Genomic DNA, 15945 nt, shown 5'->3' with positions numbered 1-15945 from the left:
GCAAAATCCAAAAAATGGTATTTAAGCTGATATGAGTTTTAAAAAAGTGATAAACAATACACAACACATAAAAGTCTCAAAATTAAGAATTTTAGCTCTCTTTTACATAAGGGAAGAGCTCATTTTTAGGATCTTAATTAATATTTAATAATTTAATAATTCACATTAGACAATGCACATTTCCTTGCAATTCATTGCTTAATCCACATATGTGCTTTAATTGTGTAAATTAATTAGTAATTACTAATTAATTAGGATCCTTAATAAATCCAAATAGAAAAACTTTTAGTGAAAAGATTAATCTTAGATTGACTCTCCTAATCACTTTTATCCACAACTCATTACTAACTAATGTGCATTCAATGTGAAGATGCCTTGTGAGGTGACTAAAATTCACTTTTGGAGATCATTGATAAGTGTAAGAGATATGTAAGAGAGTGTCATAAAGTGTTAACTTTTATCTTACATACTTATCTTTTTGGGAAAAAAAACTCCTATATCTCTTAATTTGAATTTCAAAATCATCCCCTCCACACAAATCGGATTTCAAAAACCACAATAAAATCTTGGGAAAGGGGAAAAAATGACACTAACATAATCATGGCCATGACTACATAAACACACCCAAAAAAATCACATTTGGAAAACTCGATCATACACAAATGAAGCAATGTTTCCTCATGGAAGTAAAGAAAAACACTTTGCATAATCTAATCAAGAAGCAATCTATTTGGACGACAACATGATGGAAGATACCATTAATATGAGCTCTTCCTCATCTAAACCAGTGAAGGCAAGGAAAAAATTGAGACATTGATCTTAGAGATATTGATTACAAAATTCTATAATGCCTTATTAGAAGATACCATTGATATGAACTCTACCTTTTCTAAACCAATGAAAAGAGACATTGATCTCATAGATGTCAATTCTAGAATTTTATAATGCCTTACTTGAAAACATATAAAGTCACTACAATAAAGGAGACGAGCTAAATTTCCAACAACCTTTATAATCCCTTTCTAATGTGTTATGCACATTGCGAGCACCACCATCCCAATTCACATTGCATGTACCCTAAGCCAATCTTTCACCTTGCAATTCATAGTGATTGCAAGGTGTTTGCTCATGACATCTTGTAATGTATGTATTCACATGCAATAATAATACACAACCACCACCTCGAAACCAAGGATCCCCATGCACACATTTAGTCTTCTTGACTCAACCAGAAACAAAACCAAGAATAGAAGTTGCTAAGAAAGTAATTAGATAAATAGTGCAGTGCTTTTACTATCGTAGAGTGTACAAGGTTGCAAACCAAGTAATGTACCTACAGTTTTTGATGCCACATAATCCATGTGTAAACAAATGTGCCATCAAGCACTTCTTCATAGACTTCTTGAGGAGAGATGCTTTATCGAGCTACCTCGCAACAATATCCAAGTCTTAATATCTTAAGTAGAATGGACACTTGTCAATGATTCCACTCAATGTGCTTACACACTTTCAAGCCAAGGTGAAAGCGAAAGTAAAAAAGCCTGCAGAAATACACTTTATAAAAGAGGTAAACGAGAATTTCTCGAAATAAGAACCAAAAAAAGATTCACAACCTCCTAAACCCAAAAAAGTGAAAGCTACACAAACTGAAGAGATTAAGTCTAAACCTTAAGACAAAGGAAAGAGAGAAAAAATTCAAGGTGGGTAAAAGCAACACAATGCATAAGCATTCACACCAAGGACACAATGTATGTCAACATTGCTACAAGCTCTCCAAAGAAAATTGATCTTGTTCCATGGGAAAGAACAATGGGAACTGCTAGTGATCTAAGAAATATCAAATAAAGAAATGAGGTCTAGAACCTCCCTCATCTAGTGCAATTGAAAGTCAAATCAAAGCACTAAGACCCAACCAACCACCCCAAGTTAAGAATAAGAGCCCCAGTAAACAACACTCTCAAGAAATCATGCTCAAACTTTTCGAAGTATTGGCTGGATCACCAACTGACATTGAACCACATCTTGTTAAACCTAAGAGGATTCCCCAAAACCAACCAGAAGAGAAGTATCGCTTTCCTTTCCAAAAGGAAGAGGCACTATCTACCATAACTAATCCATTAAACCATGATGCTGCGCCGCACGGTAATATCCAAGGTCGTCAACAACCTTTTAAACAAGTCTCAATTGTAAGGTCCCTCCCAAGCCATGTATGTATGCGTCTCTTTTAATATAGATTTCAATAAGGAAAGAGAGTGTACTTAGAGAAGAGTGAGACAATAAGGCTAGAAACATTAGGAAAGTGTTAGAATAAAATATTAGCTCTAAAAATCCTAAAAGAATTAAGAAGACAAGAATAGTTCTATTAAGAGATAAGTATCTCCAAAAATAAAAATTTGAATTTAGGTGATAAGAGGTCATATTTAGAGTACTTTTACATATTTAGAGTCCATGCATACTAAAAATGTGAAAAACAACGCGTTTCTAAAGATGGTGCGTTTGTGGCTTTATACAGACGTTTTTGCCTATTCTACCCACGTTGGCTTGTAGACCAAATACGTTTCCGTTCTTTTGACTGGTTATACAACCATATTCTGAGTTTTTATCAGAGAGTTATGGTTAAAACAATTTGCTGTTTCTGTCAAGGTCTCTACACAGAGAAAACTGTGAGAAAGCAGCAAGTAGCCTCAAGGTAATCCTAGAGTTTGAGATATATATATCCCTTCATTCTTATCTAATATCTTAGAAAACAAGCTTAGATTGCTATGGTCTTTCGGAGGAAGAGACCAAAACTCCATAGCTTTTCTTTTAGAGAAAGAATAGTATCATGTAGCCCTGTAAGAGAAGAAGGCTATTTTGCCATAGACCTTAGAAAGAGAGAAGGGCCACAGTATGAGTAAAAGGAGATAAATCTTGGAGATTATTGGATGATTTCAATCAAAAGACAAGGTATTAGAAGACTCTATTCTCATATGTCAAGTTCTAAAGCTCTTGTTAAACGAGCAAAGGCAACGATAAACGATAAATTTCTATAAGGTATATACATATTTTGTTTTTCAATTATATATCATTCTTAGGGATTGAGGTATGGCCCCGGCTTCTCTATTAATTGTTAATAGTGATCTAAATGATTGATTTACTATTTAAAGTTTGTATTCTTTTAAACAATAGCATATGCCTTAATAAAGAATGTCTTATCGCAATCTCAAGTTAAAATGCTAAAATCTTTGTGTGAAAAGGATTGTTTTCTTAAGAAGGTGACATGGATCCTAGTCCTATGGTTTAGTGAGTAAATGGATTGTTATCTTGGTGAAATTAAGGTACAGGTACAACTTCTCCCTGCCTTGACACTGCCCCGTTCTTGTGCTTGTGTAGCCGGACGGCAGAGACGTTAGTAAGGCCCGGAGTTGGCCCATTGTATCCCTCATACCATTGGGAGAATGAGGTTTGCCGATTGAGGCGAGTGATTGTGATGCTGCCTAGTTCTGAGGGTCCAAGCTAGTGCGATGAATTAGCCCACCCTAGTGCGCAGACATCCCTCTGAGGGGCGGGAGGATCAAAAGCGATGGAGCCTGAGAGGGCGACAGGCCGGCTTGAGTCCTCGCCAGCGGCCAACGATGAGGTGTATGGTCCCGTAGGGTGCCCATCATGTAGAGACTGGAAGGCCAAATTCTAGATCATCGGCGGTATAAAGGAAAAGAATAAGAGAGCCGATTTGGCTGTATGGAATTGATTCATGTATAAACTTTATATATATCTTGTCTTTGGCATAATTGTATTGTGTAAAAAGGCTATCTTAAAACAAACCTTGTGGAAAGGACCTTAATTAAGGAACATGTTTATTTATGTCAAACAATGTGGTAGGATTAATTAGAAAACAAATTGACGCGTGAGTAGGGTGAAAAGTGGGAGGATGGAATGCCCCGACGGCACCATCCTACGGACGAGTGGACCCGATTAGTCGGGTAGCTTTCCAACATATTAAGTGAAAGCCCTACGTTAGATAAATAGGTTCTCGGGCAATTCTATTCTCTAGAAGACTAGGCCAGCGCGGCTGTGCCTTGCATGGATGAGAAAAAAAGCGTTGCCTCTAGAAATCAAGTCTTATAGTTGCCCAATTTATGATCAATTACCCTATGGGTGATTTGATTTTTAGAAGACCACGCTCCCCCTGCGGGATAGAATTAGGTCTTACCTATGAATCGTATTCTTGAATCTCTACATGGTCAAGGTGTCGATGAGTAGGAAATTTTCTCCAAGTTAAGACTTAGTGGACTATCTTAAGTGTTTCCCCATTTTAGAAGGGAGGAACCTTACATCAATAAACATGGTAAGGGGTCCTTCAATGCCATTGTCCATTCTGAGCACCACATTGGGTAATCTTCATAATGATGAAAACAAAAAATGAGAAAAACTATACTTTAGACCAACTCTTTGGAAATAAATCTAGAAAGGAAGATTCAATGCCTTCCTTTCAAAGTGAATGAAAAACTGAAACTGAAACTAAAAGTGAAGATGAAGTTGAGACATCCACGATTCCATTGGAGAAGCCTATAAAAGTTTGGCTAGATTTTCCTATAGAAAAGAATGTTGAATATAGTAGTGATATACGAACGTAGATTAATAATGGACCAAGGCACTTTTTTCACCTTATGAGGTTTTTTTCCACAAGCGTGTGTACAATCTCTTATGAGGGTGTGCAAGTAATCTTATCATGTCACTACACTTGTGCTTCACTCATTCTCATCAATCTACTTTGAGTTTTATGCTTCTCTCAATCTCTCCTTACTTATTGCATCTTTATGTATGTTGCTACGTGCATCTCAACTCTAACAATTGGTATCAAAGCAAGTTCTCTTAGTCCTCACCTCCTTGTCATCTTCTCCTTGAGTTTCTCTTTTGATTTGAAAGAGTGCACAAAGCAAAAGCAAGATAAGCACTAAAGTGTATTGATTTGAGAAGTGCAAGAGAGAGAGAGAGAGAGATGAAGCAACTAAGCTGAATATACTATAATGAAAGCAATCCCGAGCAAGAGACATAAAGGTCTCATAAGTGGGATACAAAAGATGACCAAGCTATGAAAAGTGATGAGGCTAGCCCATCTATATATAGGTCATGAGAGACTGGCCCACTGAAACACAAGACCTAGTCGATTGGAGAAAAAGGAGCTGGCCGACTCGAGGAGCATCACCTGACCTAGGAAAATTACCAAAGAAAATGAAAAAAAATAAAGTGAAAATAGGAATGCCCAACCCACAACCAAGGACCATAAAAGGGATCAAATGTGGACACAATACTTGGGCAAAATGAGGAGATAAATATGCTAACATGATTGTCTCAGATTGAGCTATCTTCTTACGTGGAGAAGGTATACCCTATAGTGTGCTGTTAACTACATTAACAACTATATTAACAACTTTTTACACATTTCAAGGGCGTTTCAAGGCTCGTTCACATGTAAGATTTTGACTGAGTGTCAATTCAAACTATCTTTCATCTATTATGGGTTTTTTTGCACAATGGTAGCTTTTGGTGTGTAGACAAGGCCGTCATCATCTTCGATTCGATGTTGCATCTTCAAGCTCATTATCAATTTTGAAGCATTGTCATCAATTTCTACATCCCTATTAGTAACATTTCTACACACTTACACGCTATTATTTTTCATACACATTATAGGTTTCCCTCATCATCAGTGATCTATTGGCAACTATCTCGGTTGCATTCAATGGGCATTGACAATTCCAATAGATAGTTGAGATATTTACATTTTGCATTAGATTCATGAATCGTTATTTACAAGTATGATGTCATGTTTTAGTTGTCAAAGGACTTTGGAATGTTATTATTAGCATTGAGACACACCCTATCACTAGCAAAGGATAGTACATGTACCTTGGATGGTGACACTAGTTAGGATGTAATTGTCACATCTACCTTCACACCTCCCACATCAAAACGAGCTAGGTGATATAACATGGATACACATATTACTATGAAAAAAATCATTATTTCTCGTATTCGCTTATGTAAGACTACTAAGCAAGCTTAGGATACACTTGTTGTACTTTACCAAGTACATAACGAGACACGAGTGAGCTACTTATGTAAGCAGTTATAGTCCAAGTATATGAATAAAGGAGATTTAATTGATAAGTTCCTCACAAGGATCAATAGCAACTTGCACGTAATTATGAAACCTATCTAGCGGACAATTCATTGGTGTCTATTGTTTCACAACTTTATTGGATTCATACCAAGATTTACATCCACACCTTACCTTTAATGAGTTGGTTATAGTACTCTTGCAAGATGAGCAATCTCAGCAAAATCAAACTCAGTCATTGTCTCCCAGTTGGAAAGATAAAGACAAAACCTTTTCCACACTTCGGCATGAAGAGTAACACAATGCCCTTATGTTTGATGAGTTGGTTATAGTGCTCTTACAAGATGAGCAATCTCAGTAAAATCAAACTCAATCATTGTCTAAAGGCAAAACCTTTTCTTAAGGTAGCTATAAGCCATAGGCAAAATCAACCTAATCTTTTAGTAAGGATGTGGAGAAGAGAGATAATAAGCCTAAGAAGAAATGTAAATATAACCATTGTCAGAAGCCAAGCCATTCTATCAATGAATTTAGAAAAAGACTAAAAAATGAGAAGAAAAAAAAAGAGTCAAGATGGTTATAGCTGATGCGTTAACAAGTGCTCACAAAGGAGCCATCAAACTATGCACATGATGATTGCAGTGTACACTATAGTTATATGACCCTCTATTTATGATGTATGCATGACAATGATAGATTAGCATGTCTAATAGTTTGATAGTGGTGCTAGCAAGCACATTACTTCTGAGCGTATTTTGTTTTTCTCCCTTTAAACTACTTCTCAAAGAGACATAATCACGTGTTCAAACAAGTCCTTATATCCGATTAAAAGAATTGGTAGATTATTCCCTTAGTGTTGTAAATGATAGGACAATCACTCTCTCAAAAGCCTTGTTTATGCAAGGTATTAAAAAAACTTGTAGTATTAGTCTATGCCAATTACTAAGGTAAGCCTAATGGGTTGATTTGTTGGTTACAAGTGTACAATTCATGCCCAAGTGATGGCAACATCACTATGATATCCAATACTTTAAGCCATGGACTTAACAAGTTGGACAAGTATAAGAGATTAGCATATATGCTTGTTCACTTTTACTGCCACACGTGCTATAAGTGACACAAAGATATAGCATGCCCGCTTTATTACTTAAATTTTGACGATTTGTTGTACCTTAAGAAGACAAGATCATATCAAATTTCCCAAAGCTTGAGATCCCTGTCAAAAAACATGCATGTGGATTGCATTTCGAACAACATGCAATGCACATTATTCTCAAAAGATATATCAGTAAACGTCCAAAAATTATAGCTTATACATAATAATGTATATGATCCTATGAGGACACCATCAATCACGACATATCTCTAGTTTGACTTTTATTAATTACTCCAAACAAACTTGGATGTATCTATTTTAATCAAAGCTAAAGATTTTACATTATGTAGATACTTTGTTTATATAATTGAAAATATGTTTACATGTAAAGTTAGCTATCAAGGAGAGTAATATATGTCTGAGAAGACTTATGCATATAAGACTAAAAGAAGCATAAAACATCAATGCATAGTACATTACACAGCTCCACAAAATAATGTGAGAAAGAACATCTCTTGGAAATGGTATGTTGCATGATTAAAGACATGAATTTGTTTTTATGTTTTTTGATTGAAAATAATTGTCACATATGTGCTTTAAAATGCCCCACCAAGGTCTTGTGGACGATCACCCTTTATGGAATGACAAGAAGGCCTCTATGGCTTATTTACACGTTTTTAGTTGTATTGCTTATGCTCTTATACTTGAGCAACAATGCAATAAGATGAATGATAAGACAATAAATTACATTTCTATAAAACTCAACAAGTAAAAGATATAAACTCTACCATCTGAACACAAGGTGGATTTTAGTGAGTAAAGATACTGTCTTTGTTGAGAACTCAATTTAATCCATGCTTTTACGTTTTAAAAAAAGCAACAAAATGTATGCGCATAGAACATCTTTGATACACTCTGATCTTTGTACAATGCCAAGCATATGAAGCAAATGAATGCTAAATAAAGTGCTACAAATCAATCCATACTAATTGAAAATCAACTCAAATTTTACCCACAAATCAACCTATAGATGAGCAAATTATGCATGATACAATGGACGAGAAAAAGACAACTATACTTGCACCCAACAATATGCCAAAATGGTTGGTGCAAACATTATGGGATAGTAAATTAGCTACTACTTTGCTTGGCAAGACATGCAAATTCTCATCATCATGTATCTTACACTTTTGTGGACTATACTCTCATTGCCAATATATGCAATAAAGAGAAACTTGTTTCCTTTGAGGAAGCACAAGAAAATGGTCATAGAAGGCATGCCATGCAAGATAAGTACAACTTAGTCTTCAAATACAACACTTAATATTTGGCAGATTTGCCATATGATAAAAGGCCATTTGTACAATCAGTTTATAACATTAAGCGTAAAGCTAACGCTTAGACTACTAGCATCCATTAAGGTCAAAAAAGGCCAATGAAAACAAGAGCATTACAAAAACCATGACATGAGCATCTGGCCATGTGAAAACTATAAAAGAAACTTGACGTACGAGAGAGAGAAAAATAATCACATCTACAAAAGGCCAAAATCCTTTGAGGAATAATACAGATCCTAAAAACCACGTCTTTATGTGCTAACTATGTGGTCTAGCAAAAAATCAACAAGGAGAGCTGCAACAACATGCATCAAAAGGTGTGGATTTTGTTCATTTTGGAGATTTAGTTTGGAATAGAGAACAAGCACTATAAAAACCACATCAAATTCATATACCCCATGGTTCACACTTGATAGGAAGCATTAAGTCCTGCTCAACAACAGAAAACAGGTTCTTGGTTATGTTTGCATGTTCTTAACAAAACCAGAGAACTTTATGAGCCACATCAAGCCCTGAATTTTGATCACAAAATCACTGGGCCTGCCTCCTCCTATGAGCAGGTGCTATAATTTGTGCCAGAGGTGAACCTCAAACTCTTATGAGAAGTAATCTCCAAGCAAATATATAGACTAGAAACTCTTTAAAAATTGAAAACACTAGCAAGGTTAAGCTGCATACGAAAGCATGAATGCATTCATAACTTTCAAAAGAAATATCCTTCCACTAATAAAAAGATAAACCAGAACCACCCACTCACAATCTGCAAAAAACCTGCATAGCATCAATAACATCCTTGCCAGTTTTTGTACCTTACTTGCCAAACCTGAAAGTGGCAGTAAGGAAGTCTTCAGTTTCCTGAATTTAAAAGCTCGGACTAAGATCACACACGCACGCACACGCAAAAAAGCGATTACATATTTGTAATTGCATTGACTACAATCAAGAATTCGGCCGTCTCATAAGATGGTGTGAAGCATAGAATGCTAATGCAGCTCATCTTGGTCTTTAGCATAAGATGCCAGAAGTCCGTCTTCCATAGAGAAAACAAACTGGGCTTCTAAAAACAAAACATGAGTCTTTACATGATCTAATTCTTGTGATTTGTGAGGTGAACCTCAAATTCTTATGCAAACCAAGAAAATTTAAAGCTTAGAAATTCATCAAAAACTGAACATCTAGCAGCATACAAAAGCAAGGATGCACTCATAACATCTTGAATGTTTCGAAAGAAATATCTTTCAACTTAGAAAACATAGACCAGAACCTCCCACTCACAATCTGCAAAATACCTGCATAGCATCAATAATATTCTTGCTCGTACTAAGATTACACACACACACACACACACACACACACACACACACACGCAAGAAATTACATATATGTCATTGCATTATTGACTACAATCAACAGTTCTGCCATCGCATAAGATGGTGTGAAGCATAAAATGCTAATGCAGCTCATCTTGGTCTTCAACATACTCCAGAAGTAAGCCTTCTATAGAGAAAACAAACTGGGCTTCTAAAAAGAAACATGAGTCTTTACATGATTCTATAGAGAAAACAAACTGGGCTTCTAATAACAAAACATGAGTCTTTACATGATCAAGGTAGCTACCATGTGTGACACTACAGACAGTGACGCTCAACATTGACAGAAGCCAGGCATGCTCCTACATAGGACCAATCTTCAATAAAGCCCATGTTTCTCCTCATAGATAAATTAAGGGGCTATTTTATCTTCACAGCCTCACACATTTAGCATTGACCACTTGCAGCATCTCAGAAAGTAACATAGTGCAAAATTCACCTGCCTGCTAGGCATATTCCATTGATACCAAACACTGGTATCCAGATGTCAAAAAAAGGGCACAACCCAAACACAAAAAGCTCCCCAGTTAAACAAACACAGCTCTTATAGCAGCCTCTTTATGACCATGGACAAAGCTCAGCTTCACTAGACCTACCCGCAACTAGGCTGTCCAAACTGGTAACCTTTCCCTGGACGTTGATGACATGACATGGGCATGCCAGTGCTGAATTTTGGACAATTTACAATGAACATAAGAATGCCATAAAATCAGGCTCCTGAGGAAGAACGCTAAATTACTTACCTCTTAAGGTACTTCGAGAAGCATCAGATAAGGTTCAGCAAAGGGACCCTGGATCTAGGGAAATTTGTAACTGTGTTGTAAGCCTGTCTGTGCATTTAGATCTCCCGTTCAGAGCAAAACATGAGGCCTTAGCCGGTAGTGCATTGAGTACAAGTGGTACATGATTAGCGTACTAAGTGGTGCACAAATTTGGCATCAGGTTCATTTTCTTGGACGCCAAGTAGATGTTCATCAAAACCAAGAAAGGGTACATAGATAAGGTACACGTTTCCTGAAAGAGGGTTGCAATTCAAAGGTCATTCAACAACTCATCATGTAAGACAAGTAATCACAATAAATTGTAGGCATACAACATTGTGGACATTCAAAAGACAAGCTACAGTTTCTTAAAACCACAGACTCCAAGGTGATTTTTGCAGTAACGGAGATACTTAAGTCACTTGCCTTTCCAAAATAAGGAACACCATTTGAATGTTCACAAACAGGGGTACAACTTCTAAGTTTTGAAGGCTTTGTGGGATTCCAGCAGTGGTTCATTAACTTGGAGAAGCTAACATGAACATAAAAGTCAACTATGTTAGCAAAAAGCATTAACTAGACTATCACTGATATTTTAATATCTGATCACTCATAAAATGCACTCAAAAAGAAAGTTTGCTTGCATCAATTTGTCTTCGCCTTCTCCACAAGCACTATCCGCCCATTCCATTCTGTTTGATCAAGTGCCTTGATGGCTGCATCCGCATCTTCATCTCTTTCAAGAGATAAAAACCCGAAGCCTCGAGAATCTCCAGAGCTGCACATAAAACAAAAAAAATGCACGAGCTCTCAAAAAGTTTCAACAGCGGGAACAAATGAAAAACATAGTAGGCTAGTAGCACATATGCCAAAACTCATTCCAAATCAACATGTTTGATAAGTACAGGTGGAGATCCTCATCAAAAAAACTCAAACTCAGAAACTCCAGAGATATACCTTGACATCAGCCAGAAAACGCAGAGGGAAAATTGGAAAGAGCAGTAGCTGCTTGCAGAGAAAGGGACAATAGAGAGAGGGGGGAGGGGAAGGGTAGAGGAAGAGGTGGAGAGAGAGAGAGAGAGAGAGAGAGAGAGAGAGAGAGATTTTTAAGGGCTATACCCAATTTCAGGTAATTTCCCAAACTTAACAAAAACCAAAGTGTGATCTTGGTTCCATGAGAGTCTACTCACAAAGCTTCAAATCAATTCCATCATCGTGCTAAAGATATGTCACTGGATTAGAAAAATCTTTGTAGATAAACCCGAGCAAAAGTATGTCGCTTCTCTGGAGGAATCACACACACACACATGGGGTAGCTGGAGGGAGAGGTGGAAAGAAAAAGGGAGGGTAGATAGAGAGCTTAAGGAGAGAAAAAGTACTGTACATATTCCTACAATCTAATCCTGCTCTATGGCTCCCAGCCCAACAGATGGTCTGGATTTACTTTGAAATGCCTTTGTGAAGCCCCGTACTAAACTTGCCTCCCAACCAGACATGCTTACAAACAATAGAATCCCCAAAAAGAGTTGTTCAAACGAGAATTTGAATAGTGTACCGTCTGTCACGAATAATGCGAACATCAGTGACGCGTCCATATCTTGAAAACTTTTTTTCAAGATCTCTTTCTGTTGTTACAAAGCTGAAACCTGCAACAAATAGATTGTTCCCTGGCTTCCCAACACCAGTGTTTCTGTTGGGTGGCGGAGACCAAGGACGCCTTCTAGGTGAGCGATCCCTCCTTGAATGATACCTTGGTGGAGAAGACCTTCTACGAGGTGAGTACCGTGACCTGCAAAACAAGACAGTAAAAAAACAGTGAGCTCTCTCTCTCTCTCTCTCTCTCTCTCTCTCTCTCTCTCACACACACACACACACACACACACACACAAAAAAAAACAGTGAGTGTAACAGGAAAACCATCCCCTGACAACCAAGCTCTGTAAAAGGCCCCAAATTAATCACTCAAATAACAGTGAATAACCAGCTCTGCTAAAATTCAACAATTTATACAATGCTTTCCCACAGCAAGACGGAAAATGACTAAAGTAATTCTATATCAAACCCTGCCTGGTCAAAACTCAGTCCATTCTCTCACAGACGGGACATCAGGAAGGACAGACAGTAGAAGGCAGGTGTTTATTGGTCTGGTCAAACCTGCAAGCCATTAGGTGGCCTGTACTCATACTTAACTACAGGATCCATGCAACTAGCTTAAGAGTGACTATGCATGAACCTCGCTTCAGTGATAGAAAATTGTAAGCATGTGAACAAGGAGCAGAGTGAGCAAAAGTGATGAGAGAAAATATAGCTTCTAATATTAGAATCAGTGAGTTTGACGTGGTCATTAACAGTAACTAGAACACCCTGAGTAATTAACTACACAGCTGTGCATGTGCAGAAAGTGCTAACCATCCAATTCTGACATGCATAGAAATACCAATAAAAAAAGAATTCTACCATTGTGGAAACAGGCTGAGCCTAGGAAATCTTTTCTCTGCAAAGAAATTCCCAAACAACCTCCTGGCTGTTTTTTCTGTACAATTCCCAATCATCTGGAGCCTCATATCCTTAAGATGGGAGCAGTTTGTCACCTGCAACTATACTAATCATTTGATCTTCACAAGTCTTACATGATTTTAACACTTGGGAGTCACTAATACGTTACCGGAACCAAACCTTACGGGTATCAATTTTCTGAACAAGTAAACAGGGCACCTTATACTAGGGGCATACATTCCAGCAATCCTAAGTTATCCAAAAAAATGTATATCCCAAGCCCCTTGCTCACCTTTACTAGACTGGAGGACCAAAGGTCCAGCAACATGCATAGCCTCGTAGATGTATGAAGGTCCAGACGGGACATAATTCATAAAAATTCTTAATGATGCAGCGCAAATCCTTCAATAAGAAAGCAAGAGCTTTTGTTAAAGAACACATGAGCAGAACCACAATATATGGAAACTACCAAGTATTTATCTATAAGAGTAAGGTGTTGACATGAAGGTTGGAACATTTAATACAAGATAAGTACAATACACCAACAAAGCTATACATGTATGATCCCTACTAAACTCCAAGCTATAGGCAGGAAATGTCAACACATATGGTTCATCTGCGACAAGGACAGTCATGCTAAAGGCAAAAAACTATGGACACACACCATTCATCCACCTCACAGCAGACGACAGCAGGAGGCCATTAGAAAGTGCATCTTCAGAACCTATCCGAGCACAATTCACAATGCAAAATTAAGAGATTGTTTCTACAACAAGCAGGACCTGAAGAAGCCCACAACGACGGCATGATTTTCATGAGAAAACCCTGAGAATGGATGACACACTATACCAACGAACTACTTCCAATAAGAAGCAGGGAAAACCAGAAAACTCCAAAACCCTAAAATCCACAGTAATAACAACAGTGGAGGGCAATCCACTGACTTCTTGACGTGTAAAACCATAAAAACCACTGTAAGAAACACTACTGAGAAAAGCTAAGAAAAGAAAAAACTTGCCGGTAGCGATCCCGTTCGTAGGGGCTCCTAGAACGAGACCTTCCATGGCGTTCCCTGCCGCGGGACCTTCCCACTGGCGACCTGGACCGATCATGCCGCCTTCTTTCATCGTCTCTTCCACGGCCGTGTCTTCCATCAGGCGACCTGGACAAGGATCGGCGGCCAGACCTTTCGTCAGGTGACCTGGACAATGATCGGCGGCCACTTGCCGGTGATGGCCTTCTCTTCGGCGAAGGTGACCGGCTTCTCCCAGCAGAAGCAGGAGAGCCTTTGATCCTTGGCGATGGCGAGGGCGTTGTCCTTGGCCTTGGCAATGGCGATGGAGACTTCGACTCCCTTTCCACAGATGGAGACGCTTTGTTGTTATCTGCGGGAGATGCAAAGGCGGCCTTGCTACTGTCGGGCGACGGCGAACGGTTTCCAGCCGGCGATGGTGAACGTTTTACAGCCGGGGGGCTCAGGCTGCCGTCTCCAGCAGGCGAAGAAAGCTTCTCCTCTGAACCCTTAGCTGCTACTTCTTCTGGAGCGACTTCCTCCTCTGAAACCCCGACTGCTTCTTCTGGTGAAACCCTAACTGCTTCCTCTGCAATGCCTTCTTCCTCCCGCCATAACTGTTGTGTTTGATCTTGCGCTATCTCACCTTTGCCTTCTTCCTCAATTTCAGTCGCCACCGCCTGATTCAAGTCAAGCTCGGGAGAGTGCTTGCTGCTGTCGTCCTCCTCCATCTTGTCTACGCCTCGCGTTTCCTCACCGGAGCTACGCGTGGGTGAATCCACTTCCATGTTTTCTGCTGAATTACACTCACCTGAAGGTAGAGAAACCCTAGAAAAAACCGATAGCTCAAAACATGGTTTTTTTTTTTTCAATTGAAATTTTCATGCCCACGCAACGTCATGTGCTCAAAAAGTCACCACTGTGACACATTATGAATCATTATAATGGGATCAAAGGCTGAAAAGAGGCATCGAGATCTTTCTTGCCTAAACTAGACCATCAGATTCCCGTCGGGCAAGTGAATTAGGGGTGAACTCACTCGCAGGAGGGGTGAACTTAGGATATACCATGGGGATTTTTGGGACATAGAAAATTTTGGAGGGGTTGAGCTCAATTCAAAAGAGGATTCGAGCTTGGAACCATCCGCTCAAGCTTTCAACATCTAACCACTATGCTATAACTCCAGCAGGCTATGGAGAGTGTTTTTAAATTTGAATCTTGATATTTTGGTCCCTAGTTGACTGTCTTACCAGAAAATGTTTCCCTAGTTCACTTTCTTACCAGAAAAGGTCTCCCTAGTTCACCTCACGAGTTCACCCCTAGTTTACCCCCGAGTTCACCCCTAGTTTACCCCCGAGTTTACCCGCAGTTCACTCGTAGTTCACTTGGGAATCCAACGGTGTTGATCAAATCGCAATCGCGACGCCTCTTTCCAACCATAGATCCCTCCTGACTCATGATGTGTCACTTAGTCTCATGAGGGTAGGTGACCCCAGTGTTGCTGCATGCATCTATGCATGTATATGTGTGTGCAAGCGTGTGTGTGTGTTTTTGTGTGTTTTTCTCTCTCTCACATGGATATATGTGTGTCTCTCTCACATGCATTCTCTCTATGCCTCTGTCACGTGCACATGCACTCTCTCTCTCTCTCTCACACACACACATACACACACCCTCCATACGCACGTGTGACTATGTACGCGTACATGTGTATGTGAATATTTTATATATAATAACATTAATATATAATATTATTGCTATATGTATACT

General features: G+C 38.7%; 1 protein-coding gene across 5 annotated transcripts; it reads right to left on the bottom strand.

The window, feature by feature from the left end:
* Window positions 1–8878: 8878 nt before the first annotated feature.
* Window positions 8879–15246, bottom strand: LOC147623831 (uncharacterized). 5 transcript variants are annotated; one of them, XM_086820463.1, is made up of 6 exons: window positions 14182–15246; window positions 12223–12456; window positions 11094–11445; window positions 10650–10920; window positions 9294–9359; window positions 8879–8965 (listed from the first exon to the last, which is right to left on the bottom strand). In XM_086820463.1, the coding sequence occupies exons 1-3, from the start codon at window positions 14961–14963 to the stop codon at window positions 11313–11315; spliced, it is 1149 nt and encodes a 382-aa protein (XP_086676589.1). In that variant the 5' UTR covers window positions 14964–15246; the 3' UTR covers window positions 8879–8965; window positions 9294–9359; window positions 10650–10920; window positions 11094–11312. The 5 variants fall into 5 exon arrangements, with proteins under 5 accessions (XP_086676589.1, XP_086676593.1, XP_086676591.1 ...); XM_086820467.1 differs by having other exon boundaries at window positions 8879–9359; window positions 11094–11199; window positions 11312–11445; window positions 14182–15070; XM_086820465.1 differs by lacking the exon at window positions 9294–9359.
* Between the last annotated feature and the right edge of the window lie 699 nt (window positions 15247–15945).

This window comes from Cibotium barometz, chromosome 26 (genome assembly GCF_041138505.1).
Source record: "Cibotium barometz isolate CiBa-2024 chromosome 26, ASM4113850v1, whole genome shotgun sequence".
Classification (NCBI taxonomy): Eukaryota; Viridiplantae; Streptophyta; class Polypodiopsida; order Cyatheales; family Cibotiaceae; genus Cibotium; species Cibotium barometz.
Note: the sequence above shows the minus strand (reverse complement) of the source record. Positions and strands in the feature narration are given on the sequence as shown.

Coding starts and splice junctions, on each gene's coding strand:
- LOC147623831 (XM_086820463.1), bottom strand. CDS start 14,963: ATGGAAGTGGATTCACCCACGCGTAGCTCCGGTGAGGAAACGCGAGGC. Junction 12,457..14,181: donor TACGAACGGGATCGCTACCG/GCAAGTTTTTTC, acceptor CTTGTTTTGCAG/GTCACGGTACTCACCTCGTA. Junction 11,446..12,222: donor CGCATTATTCGTGACAGACG/GTACACTATTCA, acceptor TTTTATGTGCAG/CTCTGGAGATTCTCGAGGCT.